Source organism: Caloenas nicobarica, chromosome 18, assembly GCF_036013445.1.
Source record: "Caloenas nicobarica isolate bCalNic1 chromosome 18, bCalNic1.hap1, whole genome shotgun sequence".
Lineage (NCBI taxonomy): Eukaryota > Metazoa > Chordata > Aves > Columbiformes > Columbidae > Caloenas > Caloenas nicobarica.
The window spans coordinates 778500-800388 of record NC_088262.1 but is presented as its reverse complement, the minus strand read 5'-3'; the positions used below and the strand labels follow the sequence as shown (position 1 = coordinate 800388).

Below are 21889 nucleotides of genomic sequence, written 5' to 3'. Positions count from 1 at the left end.
GAGCTGCTCGCTCGCCGGGGGACGAGAGGGACCGCGGGCAGAGCGGCCCGGGGCCAGGCGGGCCGGGCACCCCCGGGGCGGCTCCGCCGGGGCTGCGCGGGAGCCCCCGGGGCGACTCCGCTCCCTGCCCGGGGCCGGCGGCTCCCGGCGCATCCGGTGGCTCCGCCCGGGCCGGATCTGAGCAGCCGGGGCCGCCTCATGTGACCGGGACAGAGGAGGAGCCGGGGCGGCCGGAGGAGCCGCCGAGCACCGCCGGTGCCGGTGCCATTGCCGGTGCCGTTGCCGGTGCCGGTGCCATTGCCGGTGCCGGTGCCGGTGCCATTGCCATTGCCGGTGCCATGCGGCCGTGGGCGCTGGCGCTGCTGCTGGGCGCGCTCCGGACCATCGGAGCCCCGGCCCCGGCCCGCAACGTGCTGCTCCTCCTGGGTGAGTGCGGCCGCCGGCCCGGGGAGGACCCGGGACCGGTCACGGGTCCGCGCCTGCCGCCCCCAGCCCCGGGACCGGCCCCGCGGCGGGTACCCCTGTCCCGGGCTCGGCGCTCGGGGCGTCCCGCGGGCGGGGGGGGACGGCTCCGGGGGTCCCGCCGCATCCCCGCTGCTGGGATGGTCACCGCAGCGCCGGCCCCAGCGCGGTCATCCTCAGCCCAGGGATGCTCCCGGCGTCACTCGTGTCCCCTGGGCTCTGCCCCCCGGCACGGTTCGGGCCATGCCGGGGGTCCGGCCCGGTGCTGCAGGGCTCACCCCGCACCTCTCCCGCTGCAGCAGACGATGGCGGTTTTGAGAGCGGTGCCTACAACAACTCAGCTATCCGGACACCCAACCTGGACGCGCTGGCTCGGCGCAGCGTGATCTTCCAAAACGCCTTCACCTCCGTCAGCAGCTGCTCCCCCAGCCGCGCCAGCATCCTGACCGGCTTACCCCAGGTAGGGGCACCTGCGCACACCGGTGGGGTCTGCCGGTTCACGGTGGGCGCTTGGGGATGGCCACGCTGACAGCATCGTCACAGGACCTGGCAATCCCCCCATGGCCACTCTCTCCCCCCTCCCTGGGACCTGCTGCCCGCGCACACACACTCCTGCACAGCTGGGCTGGCTTTGGGGCCAGGCGGGCAGGCATCGCCGCACCACGTTGTGTGTCCCTGCCTGCAGCACCAGAATGGGATGTACGGGCTGCACCAGGACGTGCACCACTTCAACTCCTTCGACAGCGTGCGGAGCCTGCCCCGGCTGCTCAGCCAGGCACACGTCCGGACAGGTAGGGAGCCCAGGGCAGGGAAAACACCCCACTCTGCACCAAACCCCCTCGGGTGAGAGAGCCTGACAGGTGACCTGCCTGCCAGCTAGACAGCACCAACTGGACCCGTGCCCATGCTCTGTGCTGACACCAGATTTCACTTTGCTTTCTCCCACCACTTGCTCTCCACTATCCTCCTTACACCTCACTTTCACTCCTGTTCCTCATCTTGCTCTTTCCTGGCTCCCAGGTTCACACAAAGCTCAGACTTGACCCAAACTTCCACTCAGACCTCTCAGCTGCTCTAGTGCTTCCCCACGCCTGTGAGCTGGGGCAGTGCAGTCCCCGGTGGGTCCCATTTTCTGAGCAGAGGTGGAAGTGCCTCTGCAACCAGCAGAACTGACTGGGGAAGCTGGCAGCATCTTCCATTCTCAGCAGTGTTTGCTGAGCGCAGCCCGTGCTGGAGCAGACAAACTGCATCGCCCCCCCGGGAGGAGACAGCAGCCGCCAGCGTCCCCCGCTCGCCCCTGCTCCTGGCAGAGCCCTGTCTGCGTTCCTGCAGGGATCATTGGGAAGAAGCACGTTGGGCCCGAGGCTGTCTACCCCTTCGACTTCGCCTACACAGAGGAGAACAGTTCGGTCTTGCAGGTTGGGAGAAACATCACTCGAATCAGAGCGCTCGTCCGGCAGTTCCTGCAGAGCCAGGACGAGAGGTGAGACGGGCGCTGCGGCCCTGGGGGGCCGCGAGGGGCCCGGGGGAGGAGAGGGCGCCTGGCCAGGGAGCCTGAGCTCTGCGGCTGAGAAACCGCCTGTGCTGAAGACGTGTCCCCATGTCTCAGTCAGTCACAAGTAGGAAGGGACACCTTGTCTCTGGGTTACCCCATATCCAAAAGCCCAGATTAGGTGGGGGTCCTCCCGCCGAGCCCAGCTCACCCCTGCACACCCAGGGAAGGTCTCGGGCTGTGGGCAGCCCTGGGCTGCACCATCTCCACCTCCACCCTTCTCATCTCCAGGCCTTTCTTCCTCTATGTCGCCTTCCACGACCCCCACCGCTGTGGGCACTCCCAGCCCCAATACGGGGCCTTTTGTGAGAAATTCGGCAATGGAGATAGTGGCATGGGCTGGATCCCTGACTGGAAGCCACAGCTCTACCGGCCAGAGCAAGTGCAGGTGGGAGCCTGTGGGGCAGTGTGGGGCAATATGGGGCTATATGGGGCTGCGTGGGGCCATATGGGGCTGCGTGGGGCCATATGGTGCTGTGCGGGGCTGTATGGGGGCTGCGGGTGACAGCAGCCTCCGCTGGAGCGCGGGCGGCTCCAGGCTGGCCCCCGCCTCGGTCACTGCCATCGGCATTGTGGGCAAGAGCTGGCGAAGGCCACCGTGCTGTACCCGCCACCTCCTTCCCGTGGCTGCCCCGTGCCCTTCTCCCTTTCCCCGTTCAGGTCCCCCACTTTGTTCCAGACACGCCGGCTGCCCGGGCAGACCTGGCCGCCCAGTACACAACCATCGGGCGCATGGACCAAGGTAGGAGCCGCGGGGGCCAGGCTGGTGCCGGCGAGCGCTGCGGTCCCTCCCGCCCCCCAGCTCTGCCTGTCTGTCTGCAGGAATCGGGCTGGTCCTGGAGGAGCTGCGGCACGCCGGCTTCCACAACAGCACACTGGTCATCTACACCTCCGACAACGGCATCCCCTTCCCCAGCGGCAGGACCAACCTCTACCGGTCGGGCACTGCCGAGCCTCTGCTGGTCTCCTCCCCTGAGCACACGGGGCGCTGGGGACAGGTCAGCCAGGCCTTCGCCAGCCTCCTGGGTAAGAGCCTGTCCCCCGAGGGAGCAGAGGCAGGGGACAGCTGCAGCCCTCGGTGTTGGCACAGCCAGCCCTGGGAAGGGAGAGGGACGATGGAGCAGCAGAGTCCCCCCAGGGATGTCACCCCAGGGCTCAGCTCTGCAGCTTATCCCAGGAGCACCCGCAGCCCTTCCAGACCTGGGGGATGTTTCTGCCCCTCTCAGGGGTCCAAATTCCTCCCACAGGCACCAGCCCCTCCTCTCACCCTTCTTTCCCCTTCCAGATCTGACTCCGACCATTTTGGACTGGTTCTCCATCCCCTACCCATCTTACAGCATCTTTGGCACGAAGCCGGTGCAGCTCACCGGCAAGTCCCTCCTGCCAGCGCTGGAGTCGGAGCAGCCCTGGGCCACCGCCTTCAGCAGCCAGAGCCACCACGAGGTGACCATGTACTACCCCATGCGAGCCGTCCAGCACCAGCAGTTCCGCCTCATTCACAACCTCAACTACAAGATGCCCTTTCCCATCGACCAGGACTTCTACGTCTCACCCACTTTCCAAGACCTGCTCAACCGCACCAGGGCCGGGCAGCCGACCCACTGGAACAAGAGCCTGCACCAGTACTACTACAGGGACCGCTGGGAGCTCTTCGACTGCAGCCGCGACCCCACCGAGAGCCAGAACCTGGCTGCCGACCCCCGCTATGGCGCCGTCTTCCAGCTGCTCCGCGCGCAGCTCTTGAAGTGGCAGTGGGACACGGGGGACCCCTGGGTGTGTGCCCCCGACGCTGTCCTGGAGGACAAACTCAGCCCCCAGTGCCAGCCGCTGCACAACGAGCTGTGAGCATCGTCACTTCTGCCCGGTGTCCCCCTGCGCTGTGGGACAGCCACACGCTGCCAGTCCCACCTCGCTGGGTGACCCCATCGCACGCACCGCCGGGCCCTGGCGCATTCAGGATCCTCGTGCCTTTGTCCTCGGCCAGCGGAGCCGTAGGGCCACGCTGCTCCTCAATAAAGCTTCTGGAGGTCTCCGTTTTTATGCAGAGCTCAGCACATCCCTGCCAGCCCCTGGCACCGCGGTTCCTGCGCAGCCCTGCCCGCTGCAGGGGGGCTGCCCACCCCCGGGGAAAACAGGCCAGCAGGTACCAGCGAGCAGGCGGCAGGGGTACGGGGTGATTTACCAAAATGGACAAAGTGCTCAGGGTCCCTGAGGTGCTCCCAGCACACAGCGACTTTATTCATAGCTCTGCTCCCTCGCCCCCCTGTGCAGATCCCCCTCCCCAAAAACACAGCCAGCAGACTCCCCGCAGCCTCTCGCCAGGTTACCAGTTCCTCATGTTAACAGGTTTGCTGTCTCACAAGGCACTTGCGTCTGTCTTTCCTGATTTTGAAGGAGATGAGGGCTTCCCTGTCCCCGGGGGCTGTTGAAGCCCCCCCGATGAAAGTCCAGTGCACACATCTCCAGTTAACTCCTGTCAGCATGAAGAGAAGCCAAAGCGCAGGAGCCACATTGCGTGGGAAGAGCCGCATCGGCTCTGGTCTTACAAAGAACAGGACGGATTCAGCCTCCCCTCCCGAGCACTGTGGGTTGGCATCGGTCAGGACCACGCGATCACAAACTGCTCCCACATGGGCAGCGACACAGGGACTCTCAGCACCTGAGGGGAAAGGAAGGGTTGGCACATGAGAACCGGCCAGGACGGAGCCGGGGGGCTCCTGCCCCCCTGGGGTGCTCGCAGAGCACTCGCCTGGGTGTCGCTGCGGTAGGAGAAGTCGCTCACGAGGGCACCGTTGGCCAGGACCTGCCGGGGAGGGCTGGTGACACCCAGCACGGTCACGGCCTCCAGCAGGACCCCGTCGAGGTGGGCGCCTGCCCGCAGGAGCTGGCTCAGCACGGCGCCCTGCGGGGACACGGGGGACGTCACCCTGGGTCCCCGCCTCCCCCACACACCCAGGGCTTCTTGCTGTGCCCTGCCCAACGCACAGAGCACCGAGCCCCCCGGGACAGGTCTGTTGGCACCAGAGAGTGACAAAGCCATTTATCAGAGGGACGGGGCTGGAGAGCATCCGCAGCGGGGCAGGGGGAGCAGCCAGCTCCCTGGTGCAGCCTCTCCCTGTCTGAGGGCATCCTGGGGGGGTACGGCCCGCATGGGACCCCCCACCTCACAGCACTGTCACCCAGGCTCAGAGCAGCTGCTGCAGGGCTGTGGCTCAGCCCGGCAGTTTCGGCACAACACATCTGGCTGCACCGGGGCACGGTGCTGCCCGTGACCACGGCTGCCCGGGGCCACCAGGACGTGCACGTGGTAGCAAACACCCGTGTCCCAATGCCCCCGCCAGCACCCCCTGCTCACGTGCGTGGCCAGGAAGAGGATCTCAGTGTAGTCCCCCTTCTCAAAGCTCTGCCAGCTCTCCCCGTCATCCCAGAACAGGTCTCCCCTGGCGAAGCCGTCCGGTGTCAGCGCCACCACCAAGGCCATCCCCTTCCCGCGGGACTCGGCGGTGCTGAACGCGGGTTCCTGGGGTGGGGGGTCAGGCACAGCTCCAGGTGCTGCCCGAGCCGCTGCCCCCGCCCCAGCCGAGCGTCCAGTGTTCCAGTGACCGCACTGCGGCCTCCGTCCTCCCCACACACCGGCAGGGCTGGCCAGGCAGGTCCCTGCCGCATCACCGCGGTGCCACCACGGCGCGGGGGGCCTCACCTGCAGGGGCAGGATGTGCCCTGCACGGACATGGACGTTAATGGTGTCCAGGGGAGCTGGCAAGAGGATCCACTGCCCTTTGCTGTGGATGGTGGAGTCCTAAATAACCACAGAAAGCAGCAGGTGCAGGGCACCGCGTGCCCAAGGGGCTCCCAGCCCAGCACCGCGGCCCTTGAACAGCCGTGAACAAAGGTGGGCAAGGCACGAGTCCTGAATGCTGCCCTGGGGGGCTGGCACCAGCCGTGGGGTGCAGGAACACACGTGGGGTCCCACGGCGAAGCCCCCGTGCAGCCAGCCCAGAGCCCCGCGGCGGGGACACCCACCCCCGCGAGGCTGTACCACGTCCCCGCCGGGAAGTAGCCGCTGACTTTGGTCTGTCCGGCCTCCAGCACGGGAGTGACGAGCAGCCCCCCGCCCCACAGCAGCTGCCGGTCCACCGCCCAGGTGTTGGGGTCCGCGGGGAACCTGGGGAGGACGGGAGGGGCTGAGCGGCGCCAGGACACCCCGCGCCCATGTCCCACCGCGCCCGGCGGGTCCCGCACCCAAGGGCACTCACTCGAGGAAGAGGGGCCGCGCCACCGTCTCCCCGGCAGAGTGAGCGCGGTGGAACAGGGTGTAGAGGAAGGGCAGCAGGGAGTAGCGGAGGCGCAGGGCGTTGCGCATGGCGGCCTGGGCGGCCGGGCTGAAGACGTACGGTTCCTGAGGCTGCAGGGGAGAGGCCGGAGGGGGATGCTCGGACCGTGCGGGGAGGAACGGCGGGCGCCTTTCGGTGATGCGGGACGGAGCCCGTCCAGCATGAGCCCAGCACCGACGGTCACGGCCCCACAGCCGCTTTCCCCGCAGGCAGGGCAGCCCCCGCACAGCCCCGAGCACCCAGCCCTGCCTGCCCCCCGCCCGGCGGGGCGGGGGCTCCCGGCGCTCACCCGGGCACCGTGGGCGTTGTGGTTCCTCATGAAGGGGTAGAAGGCGCCCAGCTGGGTCCAGCGCACGCACAGCTCCTCGGACGTGTCACCCACGAAGCCGCAGATGTCGGCACCCACCAGCGGCACCCCGAAGAGGTTGAAGAGCAGGATCTCTGCGGAGGGGGTACACAGGGCAGCAGGGCTGCGTGGCGCCGGGGGCACAGAGCCCACAGTGCAGGGGGTAAGCGGGGGCAGATGCAGCTCCAGCGCCCCGCAGCCTACCTGGAATGGAGTAATAGAGCTGCTCCCAGTCGCTGCCGACGTCTCCTGTCCAGTGCCCTGCGTAGCGCCCGTGCCCAGCAAACGTGGAGCGCGAGATGACGAAGGGCCGCGTGCCCCGGACCCTCAGCAGCGCGCTGCGGGCAGGACGGGCAGCTCGGACCGCGCCAGCAGCTCCCGCAGCGGCACAGGGCTGGCACCCCCTGGGCAGACACCCAGGGCCATCTTGCCCATAGGGCAGGTGGCACAGGACAGTGCTTGGGGCACAATCTCCTGGCCCAGGAGCCAGCACAGCCGCACTGCACCAGCTCCAGCCCCCTCCAGCAGGCAGCGTGCTGCGTTACAAACCAAACCCTCACCCACCCACCCAATGCCCCCCATGCCCACGGCACAGCACAGGGAGGGGTCTCTCTCCCGGCTCTGGCATCCTGTGGGATGTGCACCCTCCACGACAGCAGAAGCTGTGGCAGGAGCCCCAGGCTTACTCGTGAGAGGCGATGGCTTCGGTCAGCCCGTACAGGCTGTGCAGGTTGTAGTGGGAGGACAGGTACTGCTGGCTGGAGGCACAGATGGTCCCGGCTTGGAGCCGGCCCCCAAACACACCTGCACCGGAGAGGTGGTGACAAGGGCGAGTTCAGAGCCCGCTCGGCCGGGTCCGGAGCATCCCCTGGCTCCTCTGGGGCTCCCCCCAGCCCAGGCAGAGCCTGGTACCCGCTCCCCGTACCTGGCACATAGGGGGGCTGCTCCAGGCTGGTGTTGGGGCAGCCGTCCTGGGAGCCCTCCACAAAGTTTGACGGCTCATTCATGTCCTGCGGAGGGAAGCAGGGGGAAAGGACGAGACGCCCTCGCTGCTGTGCCAGGAACCAGCAGAGAACCAGGGCAGGAGCTGGGGAGCTGCAGCTGCCAGCTCTGCTGAGCCACTCACAATCCACATGCCATCGAAGGGCACTTGGTCGTGGAAGTCCTTCACCATGTCATGCCACCACTCGTGAGTCTCAGGGTTGGTGAAGTCCGGGAAGGCCGTCGGGCCTGGCCAGACCTGCAGGAGAGAGGCAGCAACAGGCAAAGCCCCGCTGTCCCCAGCCCCGCTGCTCCCTGAGCTCCCCGTGCCACCCCGTCTGCCACCATGCCCATTGCCCAGGTGTTTCCCGCCAGCTCGCGCGGCCCCACTCCAGCTCCCTCCCACGGGGACCGGGGCTGCTCCCCACACACACCTTCCCGATCAGGGGCTGCCCCGTGGCATTTCGGATGAACACCCCTCGCTTCAGTCCCTCGTCGTATGGCTTGTAGGTGCCGGGAGGCCCCGAACTGCTGATCCCGGGATCCTGTGGGGCACAGAGCCGGGGATTCACCAGCAAGGGCAGGGGACCCCTCCCCTCCATCACCATCCTTGGGGCAGCCAGGAACGCCAGCGCAGCCGGGGTCACTCACCACGATCATGATGTACCTCAGGCCGCGTTGGTGGAAGTCCCGCACCATCTCTGGGTAGTCCTTAAAGCTTTTCTTGTTGAAGGTAAAATCTCTCTTGGCGTCCATGTAATCCAGGTCGTTCCACTGCACGTCCTGCGGAGAGCAGCACCGGTGCTCGGGGAGCAGCAGGGACCCCCACACACCCCTGCCGGACCCCCGAGCCACGGGGGGTCCCCAGCAGCCCCTGTTTCCGGGCAGAGGCTCCGGGGAGCTGCCGAGACCCACCAGGGGGAAGCGGGCTGCCGTCATGTTGGCCACGACCTGCCGGGTGATGTCGGTGGAGGAGTAGCCCCAGCGGCAGAGGTGGAAGCCCAGGCCCCAGTACGGGGGCATGAAGGGGAACCCTGGAAGCGGGAGGGCAGGTGGTGGCCAGGCAGGTGCAGGGACAGCCCAGCACCACGCTCCCCCGCAGCCCCGCTCCGCCGTGCCGGCCACGCCGCGTCACTGGCGGCATCCCGGCAAAGCCATCCCGCCAGCGCCCCAGCCCCCCGCCGCGATCCGCCCTACCGACGACGTCCAGGTACTGCCGCACCACGCTCTTGGGGTCGGGGCCCAGGAACACGTAGAAGTCCAGGATCCCGCCCGTCGTGCGCCAGGTCAGGGCCGGGCTGGGCTGCAGGAGCACGTCTGGGGAAGCACAAGCGCCGGCGGAACAAGCTGAGGATGGGGACGGGGGCCAAGCCCACGCCTGGCACCTTCATGGGACTCACCCATCGCGTTGCTGTTCAGCAGAAAGACACCGTGGGCCAAACCACCGTCCTCCATCCCCAGGTAGAAAGGGTGGGAGCCGTAGAGGTTGACGTGGGGCTGGAGCAGAGCACAGTGCGGTGCTGGGGAGGCTCCGCCAGAGACCCTGACACAGCGCCCACTCGCCCACCCCTCACCACCGGCCCAAAGCACCATCACGGCTCAGAGCGCAAACCCTGGGCTTGCGGTCCCAGACACCGCCCCAGTCAGCAGAGCTCTGCCCTGAGCAAGAGCCCTGGACCGCCGGGTGGAAAACAGCTCCGGAGCAGCGCTGAGCAGAGCTCCAGGGGACACAAGGCCCGACCTGGGGACAAGAGTCCCAGGGGCTTGCTTGGGGCTGAAGCCAGGTCCCAGAGCTCAGCTGGCACAAACAACTTTCCCCAGCCCCGAACAAGACATCAGAGGCGGCAGGGCCGTCCTTGCAGTGCAGACGAGCATCTCCCTTTCCCTCAGCCCAACTCCGTACCACAGGTGCCACATCCCGATTCCAGAGGGTGATCCTGGTCCACGTCATGTTGAGGACCAGCGGTGTCAGGTGTTCCCCCAGCCCAGAAATGAAACAGGAGGGCAAGGAGGTGGAGATCTGCAGGAACTGGTCTGCGAAGAAGAGGGGTGCAACGGTGGTGTTCAGCCTGCCAGAGAGAAAGGGAGACTCCAGCAAACAGTTCTGACAGTGCCCAGCAGCTGGCGGGGACGGAGGCACCAGAAGCAGGGCCACCAGCCCTGTGGGGACACACGCATACTTGTCCCCGTGTGAAACAAAACCAGGTTTCGGCCAAGCTCCGGGATTCAATTCCCCTTCTCAGCCACCGAACCGCAGAGGGGCCGCAGCAAAGCCCCCGCAGCCGCTGCCTGCCACCCTGCTGCCGTCACCGTGTCCCCTGCTGCCCCCGGCTCCCCGCCCGCACGGCACCGGCGCCGCCGTCAGGTCCCTCAGGCCGGGTCCCTTCTCCCGGGCACTTACAGGACGCGGCCGCCGCGCTGCCGGTACACGACGATGCCGAAGGGGTCCGGGTTGATCCGCAGCCCGTAGAGCGTGGCGGCGGCTCGGCCGCTCACCCGCGGCGTGGCCAGGGGCACCTCGTAGCGCTGCCGGGCCGGGTCCCGCAGCTGCGGGGACAGAGAGGGCCGGTCGGCGGGGCTGGCCCGGGGCGCCGGGGCCGGGGCGGGGGCCGAGCCGCACCGAGAAGCGCAGGCGGGCGGGGGTCTCCAGCGCCACGTCCAGCCGGAGGCTGCCCACGTCCCCCGGCAGGAAGCTGGCGGCGACGCGGCGGAGCCGGGCGGTGAAGCCGGTGGCGGTGGCCGTCAGGTTCTCCGCCCGGTAGCTGCGGTACCCGCGCGGGAAGAAGCACCAGGGCGGGCCGGGGTCGGCGGGCGCGTAGCAGCAGCCCCGCGCCTCGCAGCCCGCCCGCGACAGCAGCCGCTCGGGGCCGCAGTCGAAGCGGCCGCCCGGGGGCAGGTCGCAGCCGGCGGGCCCGGGGCTGCGCGCCGCGGCGGGGACCAGCAGCGCCAGCAGCGCGGCGGCAGCAGCGACCCCCGGCCCCGGCCCCGGCATGGCCCCCCCGGCCCGGGCTCCCAGCAGGCGCGGCGGGCCCGGCTCACGTCACCCCGCCCGCGGGGCGGGACGCGGCCGCGGCACCGAGCGGCGCCTCCCCCGGCCCGGAGCCGCCCCCGCCGGCGCGTTGCTGCGGCCGGAGCTCACGCACAAGCCCCTCCGGCCTGAAGGTCCAGGCTGCGCCAGCCCCCGAATCCCTGCGGCCAGCGCAGCACGGAAATGGGAACGTAAAACCCAACAAAAACAAACACAAAGTTGCGATGCTAAATGTTTAATAAATATGACACTGCTTATTTTTAAATATTTATTCATTGACAAGGCCCACAGCCTCCAGAAGAACAAGAACATATATATATTTTATATATGTATTTTGTGTGTGCCTCTGTCAGGCTTCCTGCGAGCTGAGCCTGGACCCCAGGCACTGCCGGAGCCACTGCAGAGCCCTTTGGTGCTGAGGATGTTCCTGCTGGACTCGGTGGGCAATGGTGTCAATGGTGCAGAGCCGGTCCTGCAGTTTCTGCTGCTCGCCTCTCCAGGCCTGTTCCGTGCGGCACAGGGGACTGTACTTCCCTTCCTTCAGTGCCTGCAGATGCTTCTGGCGGGACTGGTAGGCCACAATCTCCAAAAGGTTCTGAGAAAAGGAACAACGGAAATTGCTGTGACAGCAGACTGAGCACAGAAAAAAACCAGAATTCGTGTGACAGGGACTGTAACCGTCGCAGTGTGAGAGGGAAGGGCTTCTTACAAAGGATGCTGCTCTGAAGTCCCCATTGTAACAGCAAAACAACATCCCCATGTCACACAATTCCACAGATCAGGGAAATACCCACACACACACGGCAGCCCTGGCCAGGACAGGCTCTCTCTGGCTCGCCTGCTGCTGGGAGGCAGACGTGCTCACCCATCGCTTCGTGTTCCGAAGACATTCTGTGTCCCAGTCGAGCCCATCGGACTCCGCCTGCAGTCGGCACAGCTCTTGCTGCTTGGCCAAGAGGGAGGCACTGAGGGCCGCTTGGGTGCTCTCCAGCTCCAGGATGGTTCTGTTGCAGTCTTCAGTGTTCTAGTAAATGGAAGAGAAGGAAATGGCAGATTCCAGTTCTTTAGTTCAACTGCATTCCCAGCCAGCTTCCCAGAACTTTTTTTTTTTTTAATTATTTTAAACTATTATTTTTCCAAAGCCTGTCCCCAGTGCAATGTTGCACCTGTGCGGGTGCAGGGTCTGTGTCCTGACACAATTGATGATGAGGCAGACACAGGCTACGCGAACGCTCGCAGCCCTGCTGTACTTACTCACCTTCTGGGTTTCGCTGATCTTCTTTCTCAGCTCCTGTTTCTTGCGGTGGAAGTCACTCTTGGAGATACGTTTCTTGTCTGTTTTGTTCTGAGCCTCTCCATGAATTGCTATGGTCTCTCTACGAGAAACAGATGCCTCCATATCACGAATCATCTTCTCCTGCTGCTTCATCAGCTGGCCATAGCGGACCTGCCATTTGTCAACATACAAAATAGGCTGAAAATAATGAATGGTTACGAATGGCATCTAACCAAAGTATTCTGTGTGACACTCCCCATCAACATGAACCACATACACGTGAGCCCTGGCCAGCCAGATTTGCTCCAAATCCAAACCCAGTTGCCCTGTGTGGATGTGGAAGGCACAGGGTTGGACTAGCAACTTGTCCAAAGTAATCTTCAAAATGTTGCACTGGAACTCACTGGCAACAGCAAAAGCAGAAGAGCAGAAGTAACCCGAGAATGAAGGAACAAGTTGCTTTGGCGGAAGACAGAAGATTTCCCTAACCCATGATTAAGGTGATGCAATATTTAGCAATCAACATTTCTTTGCTTATAAATTTGGACCACAAAGTAAGGTGGTGGACATATTACATTTTAAATAGATTTCTCAGGTACCTCTAGATTCTGCTGCAGCCAGTTTCACAGCACGCACAAGGAACGCACAGAGTGCGTGTGTGCTGGGTGTATTTAATTCAATCTGCAGAGTGGTCAGATGTCCAATACTGCCATGGTCTCGAAGGTGCCACTTCTGCAGCCTGTTTTTCTTCTCCTGCCTTATGTTTCAGCAACTCCAAAGCTGAATACATTGTGTGCAGCTTCCCCTCCTCAGTCTTCTTTCCCAGTGACTTACTTGCATCCTGTGAATCTCTGTTCTCATGGCCTGGATTTCGCCTTCTCCTGTCTCAGAATCCATTGCCGCACGCATCTCTTTTGTCAGCTGGATCTTTTTCTCCCACAGCATGATTTGGTGCCTTCAATGACAGAAAGGGAAAGACTTTGAGAGCAACAGCGAGTTTGATGACTGGAGCAGAAAGGTAACATGGGCACATATTCAAGTCCAAAGGCTGTAGCACAAAGCGAGAATCTCTCTGGTACCTACTCTGCTTCCACCAGGCTGTTGAGGAGCCTTTCCTTCTCCTCAGTCAGTTGACTGCGCTTCTCCTGCAACTCAAGTGATTCTTTTTCTGCTGCCTAGATTTGAGAGGCGTAAATCAATACAACATCATCAGACTGAGGAAGATTTACAGGATCGCTATTTGCCTCCGATCTGTATGGGAGGTTGAGACCTGGAAATGAGATGTCCAGCTGCTGTACCTTGAGAGAGCGTACGAACTCGTTCTCTGTGATAATGTTGCCGCTTTGCAGCTCCTCGAAGCTGTTGTTGTTCTTGTGGATCAGCACATTCAACTTTATCAAGTCATTTGACATGTGCCTCATGTGACGTTCGAGGTCTTTCTGTTCTTTTGTTTCCTGCTGAATTTCATCTACAGGTGAACAGAAGAATGTCTTAAAGTCCCCACGAGCACTGGGTTGAGCACAGGCAACGTGTAGCAAACGGCCAGCACTGCATGGGAGCCAGCCGTGTCCCACGGACCCAGCTAAACATTCTTCCACAAGTCCAGAAATCACATAAGGCTTTAAAGGAGGCTATTGTGGAAAGGAGGTGGCTTTGGCCAAGGAAAGAACTATTATTTGCCTACCATCTACTTGCAAACTTTATTTATGAAGTGTAGCACATGACACGATCACTTAGGGTTCGACTGTGTCAGTTAAGACGGCAGAGTCGATCGTTATAGGAAACAACAAACGCAAAGCAGCAGAAGGAGCCTGGCTCTTCGCCCTCGAGAGCAGTACTGGCCTCATTGGTGTTATTGCTCACACACACAGAGCACTGAGGGCATTCTTTGGCGAAGGGCAGGCATTACCTGTCTGTAAGCCTTTGCTCCTTTGTTTTGTCCATTCACAGATGAACATTTTAAGAAAGAATTAGGGAATTACTTACTTTCAGTGCGCACTTTCTTCTGCTGCATTATTGTGAGCCGCTTCTTTAACATGTCCAAAGAGGCTAATTGCTCTTCCCGTTCCTGCGTTAACTTCACCAGCTCTTTCTGTAGATTGAGCCAGTACTTCTGCAGCATCATCAGCTCAGAATTACATTCTTCTATCTGCTTGGTCAGCTTGTTCATCTCAATCTCCAGGGGTCCCAATTCTTTCCCCTGCATGAGGACAAGGTTTGGGATTAGTCAGGCGGAGGCTGCTGGAGCACTTTTTTCTAGCGTCATGGCAGAAGGCCAGTCCAGCTGCTGAGACACCTACTAAATACTTCAACAATACCGTTATTTTGTCAGTTAGTTTCCTTCTGCCTCTATTTCCCATGGGTTGAATGGGACTAACAATTCCTGACCTCCCGGCAACAAATGCAACAGAAGCCCCAAAATTTCTCAGACTCTGTGGCAAAAGGGCCTCCTAAAGTCTCACAACAGGTACATCCGGACACTCCAGAATTTGTGCAGTGTGTGCCACAGTCCTCATGCCCACATGGGTATCCACAAAGGTCTTACAGCCCACAGTGTTAGGGACTGATCTGGGAACCATCTGATGGCACCAGCCATCAGGTGCCGAAAGTCACTTTGCCTGTTCCATTCTCCCCTGGTCGGTCTCCACTATTTACTCCCAGAGTATTCAGGTCATTCGACATTTTCATCAGGCGGAGACAACTCCCTGCAGAAACCTGTGCTAGGCACACCCTCGTTTCACAATTCCCTAGTGCCAGCTGCTCTTCGTATGCATTAAGAACTGTTTGACAAACAAACATTTACATTAACTAGTGCAGCTTTTAAATCACAATGCTGATGTCTGAAAGTTTTAACTATCCAGCACTTGTGCAGTTACGTTTATCACAAGCATCTGCAGTTACCATGAAGAATTAAATCAAGTTTGGGATTGAAATGTAAAGGTACGTACCCCCAGCTGGGAAAGAAGCATCTCCAGCCTCTTGTTGTACTGGATCATGACCGCTTGCTTGTTCTCACTCAGGAGACGGCACTTTGCAATCTCACTTTCACTGCGGCTGATCAGATCATGGACATTTTTTATTTCCTTGTCCAGCTCACAAAGTGTTTTTTGCAGAATTGTCAGTCTGCCGTTGGTATGAGTCACATTCAGAACAACCTGGGCGATATCATTCTCAACCTTGGAAAAATCCAGCTCCTTGAATATAAACAGACAGAAAGCAGGTTAGTGACACCAGCAGCAACTCATTGATTTGTAATACCCACTTATCAAAGCACAGGAATCAGGGGCTTTAGATTCTACCCCCAGGTCTGCCCTATGAGCCATAAACAAGCTACTTACCCTCTCTGTACCTTTGCTTCTCCATCTGGTGACAGAAGACAGCAATATTTACCTCTGCCATAAGGCTGCCGAAAAGCACTAAGGAGCCGGAACAGCCCAGAAGCCTCCACCAGACCACTCGTCAGTGCTGCAGTTACCGGCCCTGCTCGGATGCTCCGGTTACCTCGCTAACAGCAGGACACTACGATATTGCACCTTCTCCAGGTGCCTGACAATCGCACCCCCTCACCTAACAACAACGGCAATACTATGCTGAATCTTCTCGTTTTTCTATCTGCACTAGTTATACACTCCCAAAGGGAAGAACTTGTCATGCCATGAAGAACGTGGGGACTGGTCTGACTGTTCTGTACTTAGAAACTGAGAGCAGAGCATGCCCGTATCATCTTCTGTGATGTAGTACTGAGATATGTTAGTCTAATCTGGAGTACAGAAGCACCACATAGCCACTGTCTTCCTCCGGAACATAAGAACTGTTAATACTTTACAGTAAATAATCCCAGAATTCATAATTTTGCCCCATTTTTTTAAGTAAAGAATAGTATGTCACACATCAGGCCTTTTTGGCCCCGACTCCCTCGTATAAACCAGACTCCTGCAATAAGATCACTGAAGAACTAAATTGGAGTCGCAAACTCAGCAGACCCTCAATTGCAGACCTGCAAACCAGAGCGAAGACGCTGACAAATACGCTTGGAAACACTGCTCCAGGCTGTGAGAGCAGCCTGGCTCCTTCACCTGCCCCCCAAGCGGAATGGACACCATACCAGATCCGTTTTCCTCCTGCGAAGTTTTGCAGCCAGCTGTGAGAAGTGATTTGTGGCTTTGCTGGACATCATCTGTTCCTGAACCTTCTCCATGATTTCATTCTCCAGCAGTTCTTTGGCACTGGTTGCTCTCTCTATGTCCTTACGGATGAACAGCAACTCACTCAGACGAGCAGCTTGATCCTAAACGGTAGGGAAGACAGAGACAGGATCACTACAACTGTTTGGGAAAGGGGAGTAAACACCTGTGTGCAGTTCCAAAGGATTCTTCTTCTTCCATGTGACTCTTCTCACCATCTTGGTCCTGTTGAGGGCCTGCTCTGTCTCATGGAGAACACGGGCGTAGGTGCTCGACTCAACCTTCAGGGCCTCCTGCCTTGAAAGGCACCGGGCAATCAGCTTCTTGGTCGTCTTGGCATTGTTCTGTGAACGGCTCAGCATGGTGACAAGCAGCTCATTCTTCTCCTCCTCCTTCCTGATTGACTTTCTACAGCCATTGATGTCCGTTTCTAGGGTCTTCAGCTCATCTCTGTACTTGCTGGAGAGGCAAATAGGATGGGAAATCATCACAGGGATTGATTCACGTGCTTAACGGTCATCTACAAATTCCTCTTTTCAAATGCGAAGGAAGATCTTTATAAAGGCCAGTCTGCTGTGACAGTGCAGAGTCATCACAAGATGGATGGAGACATTAAGATTTAAAAGGAAATGCATGTAGGAAAATTAATTCCTTCTTTCAGTCCTGTCCTGGCCCCCATTCTTACCAGGATGCCACCGTATAAAAGCACATTGTTTGTTCTCAGGGAATCAGTCAAGCTTTAAGACTGCGGACCAAACAAACACTTCCTTCGGCAACAATAGGAAGGTTTTCCTGAAGATTTCTAAAGGCATCACAAAATCCTGACTGAAAGCAACAGATAAATCCTTCTTGCTCTCTAGATCTTTGGATTGGGAGATGTTGCAAAGGTGAAGGAACTATTTTAAAGGAATAAAATATGAATAGAAAAACTCTAAACAGCTTTTAAAACCCCACACATTTCAGGGGAGAGGTGTGGTTTGGATAAAGAAAATAGTAACAAAGAACAGTGCTTGTTATCCTTTAACCTTATTCTGTGCTTTAGAGCAGCAAACTTGTTCTGCCTGACATATCCTGCACATAGAGTAATAAAGGTGCTAAAAGCCATGCTGCCCCTTCTGGAATCCTCCTGTCCAAATGATCTGAGCTCTCTCTCAGGGCTGCTTTCAGATCTCGTACCTCAGCAGCTCCTGGCTGGCAATATAGGCCTCGTCTCTTTGCTTCATTCCAACCAAGCTGCTACTCCAGTTGTTCATCAGTCGCTTTTTCTCCACATTAATAGCCTGCATCTCCATACAAGCCTGAGGAAGAGAGAATTGGTAGCCAGGATGAATCTATACCAGGCTGTAAAACCAAACCTATGTTACAAGGCAATATTTGTCTTCTGTTCATAATATGCTGGGCAGGAACAGTTTCAATTAATATGTGTCTGGTTTATTGTCACACCAGACCACAGAGCATAAGTCTAAAAAAAAATGCTGAGAAGGTGGGGGACAAAATTATTTACAGGCAATTCTTAAAGAAAAAAAAAAAAAGTCTTAATTCCTGCAAACAGGAACAAACTGTACAACTCTGGCCTAGACTGTACATACCACGTGAGCATAAGCCAAAGCAGTCAGTCCTTCCAGAGGGAAATATTAACCAGAAGCAAAAAAAGCACCTTCCTACCTCATTGACTGCTTGCCGAGTTACTTTTGTGTCCTCTGCCTGGGCCACACACTGAGCTTCAAACAGGGCGATCTGTTCTTGTAGCTCGTAGGCTCTTCTTGTTAAGAGGTCTACTAGAAGATCCTAAAGAGTCAGAGCCAAAGATCAGGATGAGCAATACAATCTCAGTCTTAATCAACTATATTCTACAAGAACAACATAGGCTAGAAAAAGGATTAAATTAGAAACTGGATTAGATTTGATTCCTATTGAAACCTTTCCATCCATATACAAGTGACTCCTGAACATGACAACTTTCAAGAGAATGAGACCTTCTTTGCTGATTTTTTATTATTCCATTTGCAGTAGTAAATAGATACTTCAGATCTGAAGCAGCATTTGTCCCTATCAGCATGGATTATTTGTGCCACCCCTCCAGCAGCTGGGAATCTTAATACTTTATGGTTTTAAATCCTTTGTTTAAAATTACCTAAATGCATTTGATTTCACCTGGATGCAATTCCTGGTTAACAAGCAGCTGTGTCCTGCTGCAGGCAGAAGGCAGCAGAGGGAGCTCCAGCACAAAACCGGCTCCGTTTCCAAAGTTCACTTTTCATTGTGAAACTCATTCTGACTCAGATTAATTCTCGAGACTTGAACATGTGATCCTTCTTCACTAAATAACTTTCTGTCCCCACACTCCCTTTGCTTGAGTGAAGAGTGATCTATTGTTACAAGGCTTGTCAAAAACCTTTGGGCAGTACCTGCCACCAGCTTGGGGGTGGGGATGTTTCTCAATTTCAGAAAAGCATGTGGGTATTTTTCAGTTATTGGGAAAAAAACATCCCCACACACCTTCCATGATTCAGTCACGAAGGCCTTCCTTCTGACTAGGCAGCACATCCTCCAAGACTCACCACTAACTGTCATCTGTATTTGTTTATTTATTTTAAAGACAACGGTTTTACTGGATACCTGTTTTTTCTTTTCCACCTCAGCCTGGACCTTCTCTGCCTCAGCCTTCTTTGCTGACAGTTTCATTAGTAAAATATTATGACGCATATCCTCATCCATATTCTGTGCGTAGAAGAGATGCAAGGCCAGGTTTTCAACCTGGGTCTGCATTGCAGAAACTGGAGAGGCAGAAGGAAAAATATTTACAGAGATGTGTGTTTGTAGGATGCACTTCAAACAGTGAAATTATATGTCAGCCAGGAATATCTGTCAAGCTTTTCAATGAGTGCATTATTCCTGATTAATTTTACTGTATTTTTCAATCCAATGCTTGACTCTTATTCAAATTCACTTTTCCACATAGTACCAGAATTGGGAAATACTGCAAGGACTGCCTCAGTCACCTTTCTTGCGTTCCTCATCTGTGTCCTGCCACGTTTTCTTGTACGTGAGCCTGACGCCCTCCAGTTCCTCCTCCAGCTGCCGACGCGCCGTGGCCGCCTGGGAGCAGCGCTCGTGGCTCTTGTGCAGGTCCGTCTGCAGCTGCGCCAGCTGCTGCTGCGCACCATACAGAACCACGCCCAGCTCTTCCCTCTGCACTCTGCCCGTCTTCGTGGCTGTCCTCTGCAAACACAGCAGGAAACCAGCTGACAGCTTGGACAGGGATGGGCTGCTGTGGGAGGCAAGGAAAGAATGCTGCATACCAGCTCACGAAGATCTAGGTTCACCTTTTCCATCTGCTTAGTAAGGTAATCCTTCAGGGCAGCCTGGAATCTTCTCATCAGAGGCTGTAAAGAAGTATGATGTTGATAAACTTTAACATACTTGTGTAAATAAATCATGAAGAAACCTTACTGCTCCTCCCACTATTAAATAAAACATCAATGTTTTCAGCCATAGGCACTTGCATTCTTATTTTAGCTACGCTCACTGCAACAAGTGAGAAGAATGATATAGTAGGTATTTGTTGATATCAGAAAATGACTATGGAGAATATTTGCAAGTCAGAAATATATTGGAAGAGGATCTGAGGACCCATCCACTGGCTCTTGCTGCACGTACTTCTCTTTCAGGAGTACTGAGAAGTATCAGACTTGCCCACTACATCACTCACTCCAGAACCTGCAACTTTGGGGTTAATGTTGAGGGAGTAGACACATTCAAGAGTTAGTATTTTTTTGCAAAAGCCATTTTTAAACATGTAGTTTTAGCATACAGCTAAGCCACTGCTTACAATCTACCTCACACATTTTATACAAATAAAAATAGCAAGTCTGCAAAAAAAAAATGACAAGATTTGAGGACTTCTCACATGTTCTGGATCCAAGACAACCAGTTCTGTTTCTTCTACAATTTCTTCACTTCTTCCACTTGTTTCATGTTCCTCAGCCGCATGGGAAGCACTTCCTGTGTCCGTTACTGGCTGCTCCATGGCACCCAGCTCAGGAGGACAACTGTCTAATTCCACTTTGTCCGAGAAAGTCTCAGGAGATTTCTCCTGAAACATAAAATCCATCACCTGAAACAGCTTTTCAGTCTAACTCTGTTTGCCCCTAAAAATCTGCTTATTTTTGTCATCATGAGACATGAACAGTGTAGACCAAGAATCAACAAGAGAGCCTTGTTCTAAAATCAGTGCACAGATAAACTGGCAAAGCTGTGTCACTTCCAATAAAAAAAAAAAACCTCTACACATGCATAGCTCAACACAAGAACCTCTCTGGTTTTGTCAGAGGTTTTGCATAGTTTGTGCTTGCCCAATTACCTTCTCTCTATTCCAATTCTGATTGGTTTGTGTTTGCAGCAATAAAACTGCACCAGGAGAATTTGAAGCTACAATTATGGGTCATGCATTCTGTGATTATATATATTATCATAGGGTCTCACTTGTGCAGAACTAACGAACTGCTCCATAGCTCCAGCGGGTCCTGTTTCTGCTGGGGGAAATGTCTCTCCCTGGTGCTCTGGAGGAACAGACTCTTCATTGCCGCTCTCAGTCTCCTTCTCTGCTGCCTGGCACACAACCCAGGGAAAAAGCAGAACAGCAGCATCACAGCGGGCCGGGTACTTTGTTTCATGTTAACACTATGGTACTGTAACAACGGCTTTTTGTCAGGGGGCACAGAAGGTTTAACTTAGGAGTTCAGTCTCATTCACAAAAACAGTCACCCAGGCAGCATTAAGATAGTAAAGATCCTGACAAAAATTCTACATACCACTTTTAATTTCACATGTGTTTCTAGCTCACGTCTATTTTAAAAAAGCCTTTCGGGATTTATTAAAGAAAGTCTTCCAGCTTGCACTACAAGTAGTCAAATTATTCTCTTCTTTCTTTCTTTCTTTTTAGAGAGACACTGTTTTATCTTATATCATCATTTGCCAAATTCAAATATCGTGCAGTACCAACAGAAGAAGAAAACCAGCAAACCTCAAAAAAAGAGCCCGAGTATGTGCATGAGTGAAATGGGGACAACGTCCTTTTTGAAGTGTCTACAGCAGAAACGTGCTAAGAGCTGAGTGAGAAACATCAAATTGTTGCTGATACACAGGACTGCAACTAAATTTACTTTCTGCAATAATTGCTCGCTTGATTTACTTCTGCCTATTGAAACTGTGCCCACAAAGACGCCGCTGTGTAAGGAACAGATGGGAACACGCTGCCCTGTGAGCGTTCCAAATAAATCACCTCCATAGCGACGTGTGACGGAACTCTGACTATATCCCGCTCAGCGGAGCCGAATTCCACTCCAGATCGCTCTGCTGCGGCACCGGGGGCCTCCTGCACGGCGCTGGGGCTGCGGTTGGCCTCTGCCTGCAACCGGAGCGGCCCGCGGGAGAGAGAGAGAGAGGGAGCGAGTGAGTGACCGAGCGAGCAGCGGCCCCGCGCCCGGGCCCCTCACCCCGCCGGCTGCAGGCCGGCCCCGCCGGAGAGGCCGGGCGGTAGCGGGGGCCGGTAGCGGGCGGTTCCAGCCGCGGCCCGGTCCCGCACTCACCGGCCGCGGGCCGCACCATCTTCCCGTTGCCAGGCGACGCGTCAACACCAGGTCACGTGCGCGCTGCGGGCCGCACCACCTCAGCCCGCGAGGGGGGACTCGGGCCGCACCACCTCAGCCCGTGACGGGGGGGCG

General features: G+C 57.2%; 3 protein-coding genes across 4 annotated transcripts; 1 reads left to right on the top strand and 2 right to left on the bottom strand.

Moving 5' to 3' along the window:
• The first annotated feature begins 203 nt into the window (after positions 1 to 203).
• On the top strand, positions 204 to 4267 carry SGSH (N-sulfoglucosamine sulfohydrolase). 2 transcript variants are annotated; one of them, XM_065647560.1, is made up of 9 exons: positions 256 to 426; positions 762 to 922; positions 1148 to 1253; positions 1795 to 1945; positions 2246 to 2402; positions 2675 to 2756; positions 2837 to 3040; positions 3300 to 3457; positions 3551 to 4267. In XM_065647560.1, the coding sequence occupies exons 1-9, from the start codon at positions 339 to 341 to the stop codon at positions 3857 to 3859; spliced, it is 1416 nt and encodes a 471-aa protein (XP_065503632.1). In that variant the 5' UTR covers positions 256 to 338; the 3' UTR covers positions 3860 to 4267. The 2 variants fall into 2 exon arrangements, with proteins under 2 accessions (XP_065503633.1, XP_065503632.1); XM_065647561.1 differs by having other exon boundaries at positions 204 to 426; positions 3300 to 4267.
• Positions 4268 to 4277: 10 nt separating this feature from the next.
• On the bottom strand, positions 4278 to 10670 carry GAA (alpha glucosidase). The gene is made up of 19 exons (XM_065647555.1): positions 10296 to 10670; positions 10077 to 10222; positions 9579 to 9744; positions 9076 to 9172; positions 8873 to 8992; positions 8591 to 8709; positions 8327 to 8458; positions 8110 to 8220; positions 7821 to 7934; positions 7620 to 7704; positions 7381 to 7498; positions 6899 to 7032; positions 6638 to 6789; positions 6271 to 6419; positions 6038 to 6179; positions 5715 to 5813; positions 5370 to 5534; positions 4764 to 4916; positions 4278 to 4673 (listed from the first exon to the last, which is right to left on the bottom strand). Exons 1-19 carry the CDS (start codon positions 10665 to 10667, stop codon positions 4614 to 4616), a joined length of 2634 nt encoding a protein of 877 aa, XP_065503627.1. The 5' UTR covers positions 10668 to 10670; the 3' UTR covers positions 4278 to 4613.
• A 368-nt stretch (positions 10671 to 11038) lies between these two features.
• CCDC40 (coiled-coil domain 40 molecular ruler complex subunit) lies at positions 11039 to 21526 on the bottom strand. Its single transcript, XM_065647866.1, has 18 exons — positions 21448 to 21526; positions 20649 to 20774; positions 20074 to 20259; positions 19466 to 19549; positions 19166 to 19385; positions 18783 to 18940; positions 17829 to 17951; positions 17340 to 17461; positions 16379 to 16622; positions 16085 to 16267; positions 14928 to 15173; positions 13966 to 14179; positions 13278 to 13447; positions 13063 to 13154; positions 12814 to 12934; positions 11962 to 12150; positions 11569 to 11727; positions 11039 to 11298 (listed from the first exon to the last, which is right to left on the bottom strand). Exons 1-18 carry the CDS (start codon positions 21451 to 21453, stop codon positions 11053 to 11055), a joined length of 2889 nt encoding a protein of 962 aa, XP_065503938.1. The 5' UTR covers positions 21454 to 21526; the 3' UTR covers positions 11039 to 11052.
• Between the last annotated feature and the right edge of the window lie 363 nt (positions 21527 to 21889).

What these genes read in the sequence shown, in the direction of transcription:
- SGSH (XM_065647561.1), top strand. Translation starts at nt 339, where the DNA reads ATGCGGCCGTGGGCGCTGGCGCTGCTGCTGGGCGCGCTCCGGACCATC. An exon ending in CAACGTGCTGCTCCTCCTGG is followed by an intron (nt 427 to 761) that starts GTGAGTGCGGCC and finishes CTCCCGCTGCAG; the next exon opens with CAGACGATGGCGGTTTTGAG. An exon ending in CTGCAGAGCCAGGACGAGAG is followed by an intron (nt 1,946 to 2,245) that starts GTGAGACGGGCG and finishes TCTCATCTCCAG; the next exon opens with GCCTTTCTTCCTCTATGTCG.
- GAA (XM_065647555.1), bottom strand. Translation starts at nt 10,667, where the DNA reads ATGCCGGGGCCGGGGCCGGGGGTCGCTGCTGCCGCCGCGCTGCTGGCG. An exon ending in CAGCGCGGCGGCCGCGTCCT is followed by an intron (nt 9,745 to 10,076) that starts GTAAGTGCCCGG and finishes TCTCTCTGGCAG; the next exon opens with GCTGAACACCACCGTTGCAC. An exon ending in GCTCTATTACTCCATTCCAG is followed by an intron (nt 6,790 to 6,898) that starts GTAGGCTGCGGG and finishes CCCCCTCCGCAG; the next exon opens with AGATCCTGCTCTTCAACCTC.
- CCDC40 (XM_065647866.1), bottom strand. An exon ending in ACCTAGATCTTCGTGAGCTG is followed by an intron (nt 19,386 to 19,465) that starts GTATGCAGCATT and finishes CTGTGTTTGCAG; the next exon opens with AGGACAGCCACGAAGACGGG. An exon ending in AGATCAGCGAAACCCAGAAG is followed by an intron (nt 11,728 to 11,961) that starts GTGAGTAAGTAC and finishes TCCATTTACTAG; the next exon opens with AACACTGAAGACTGCAACAG.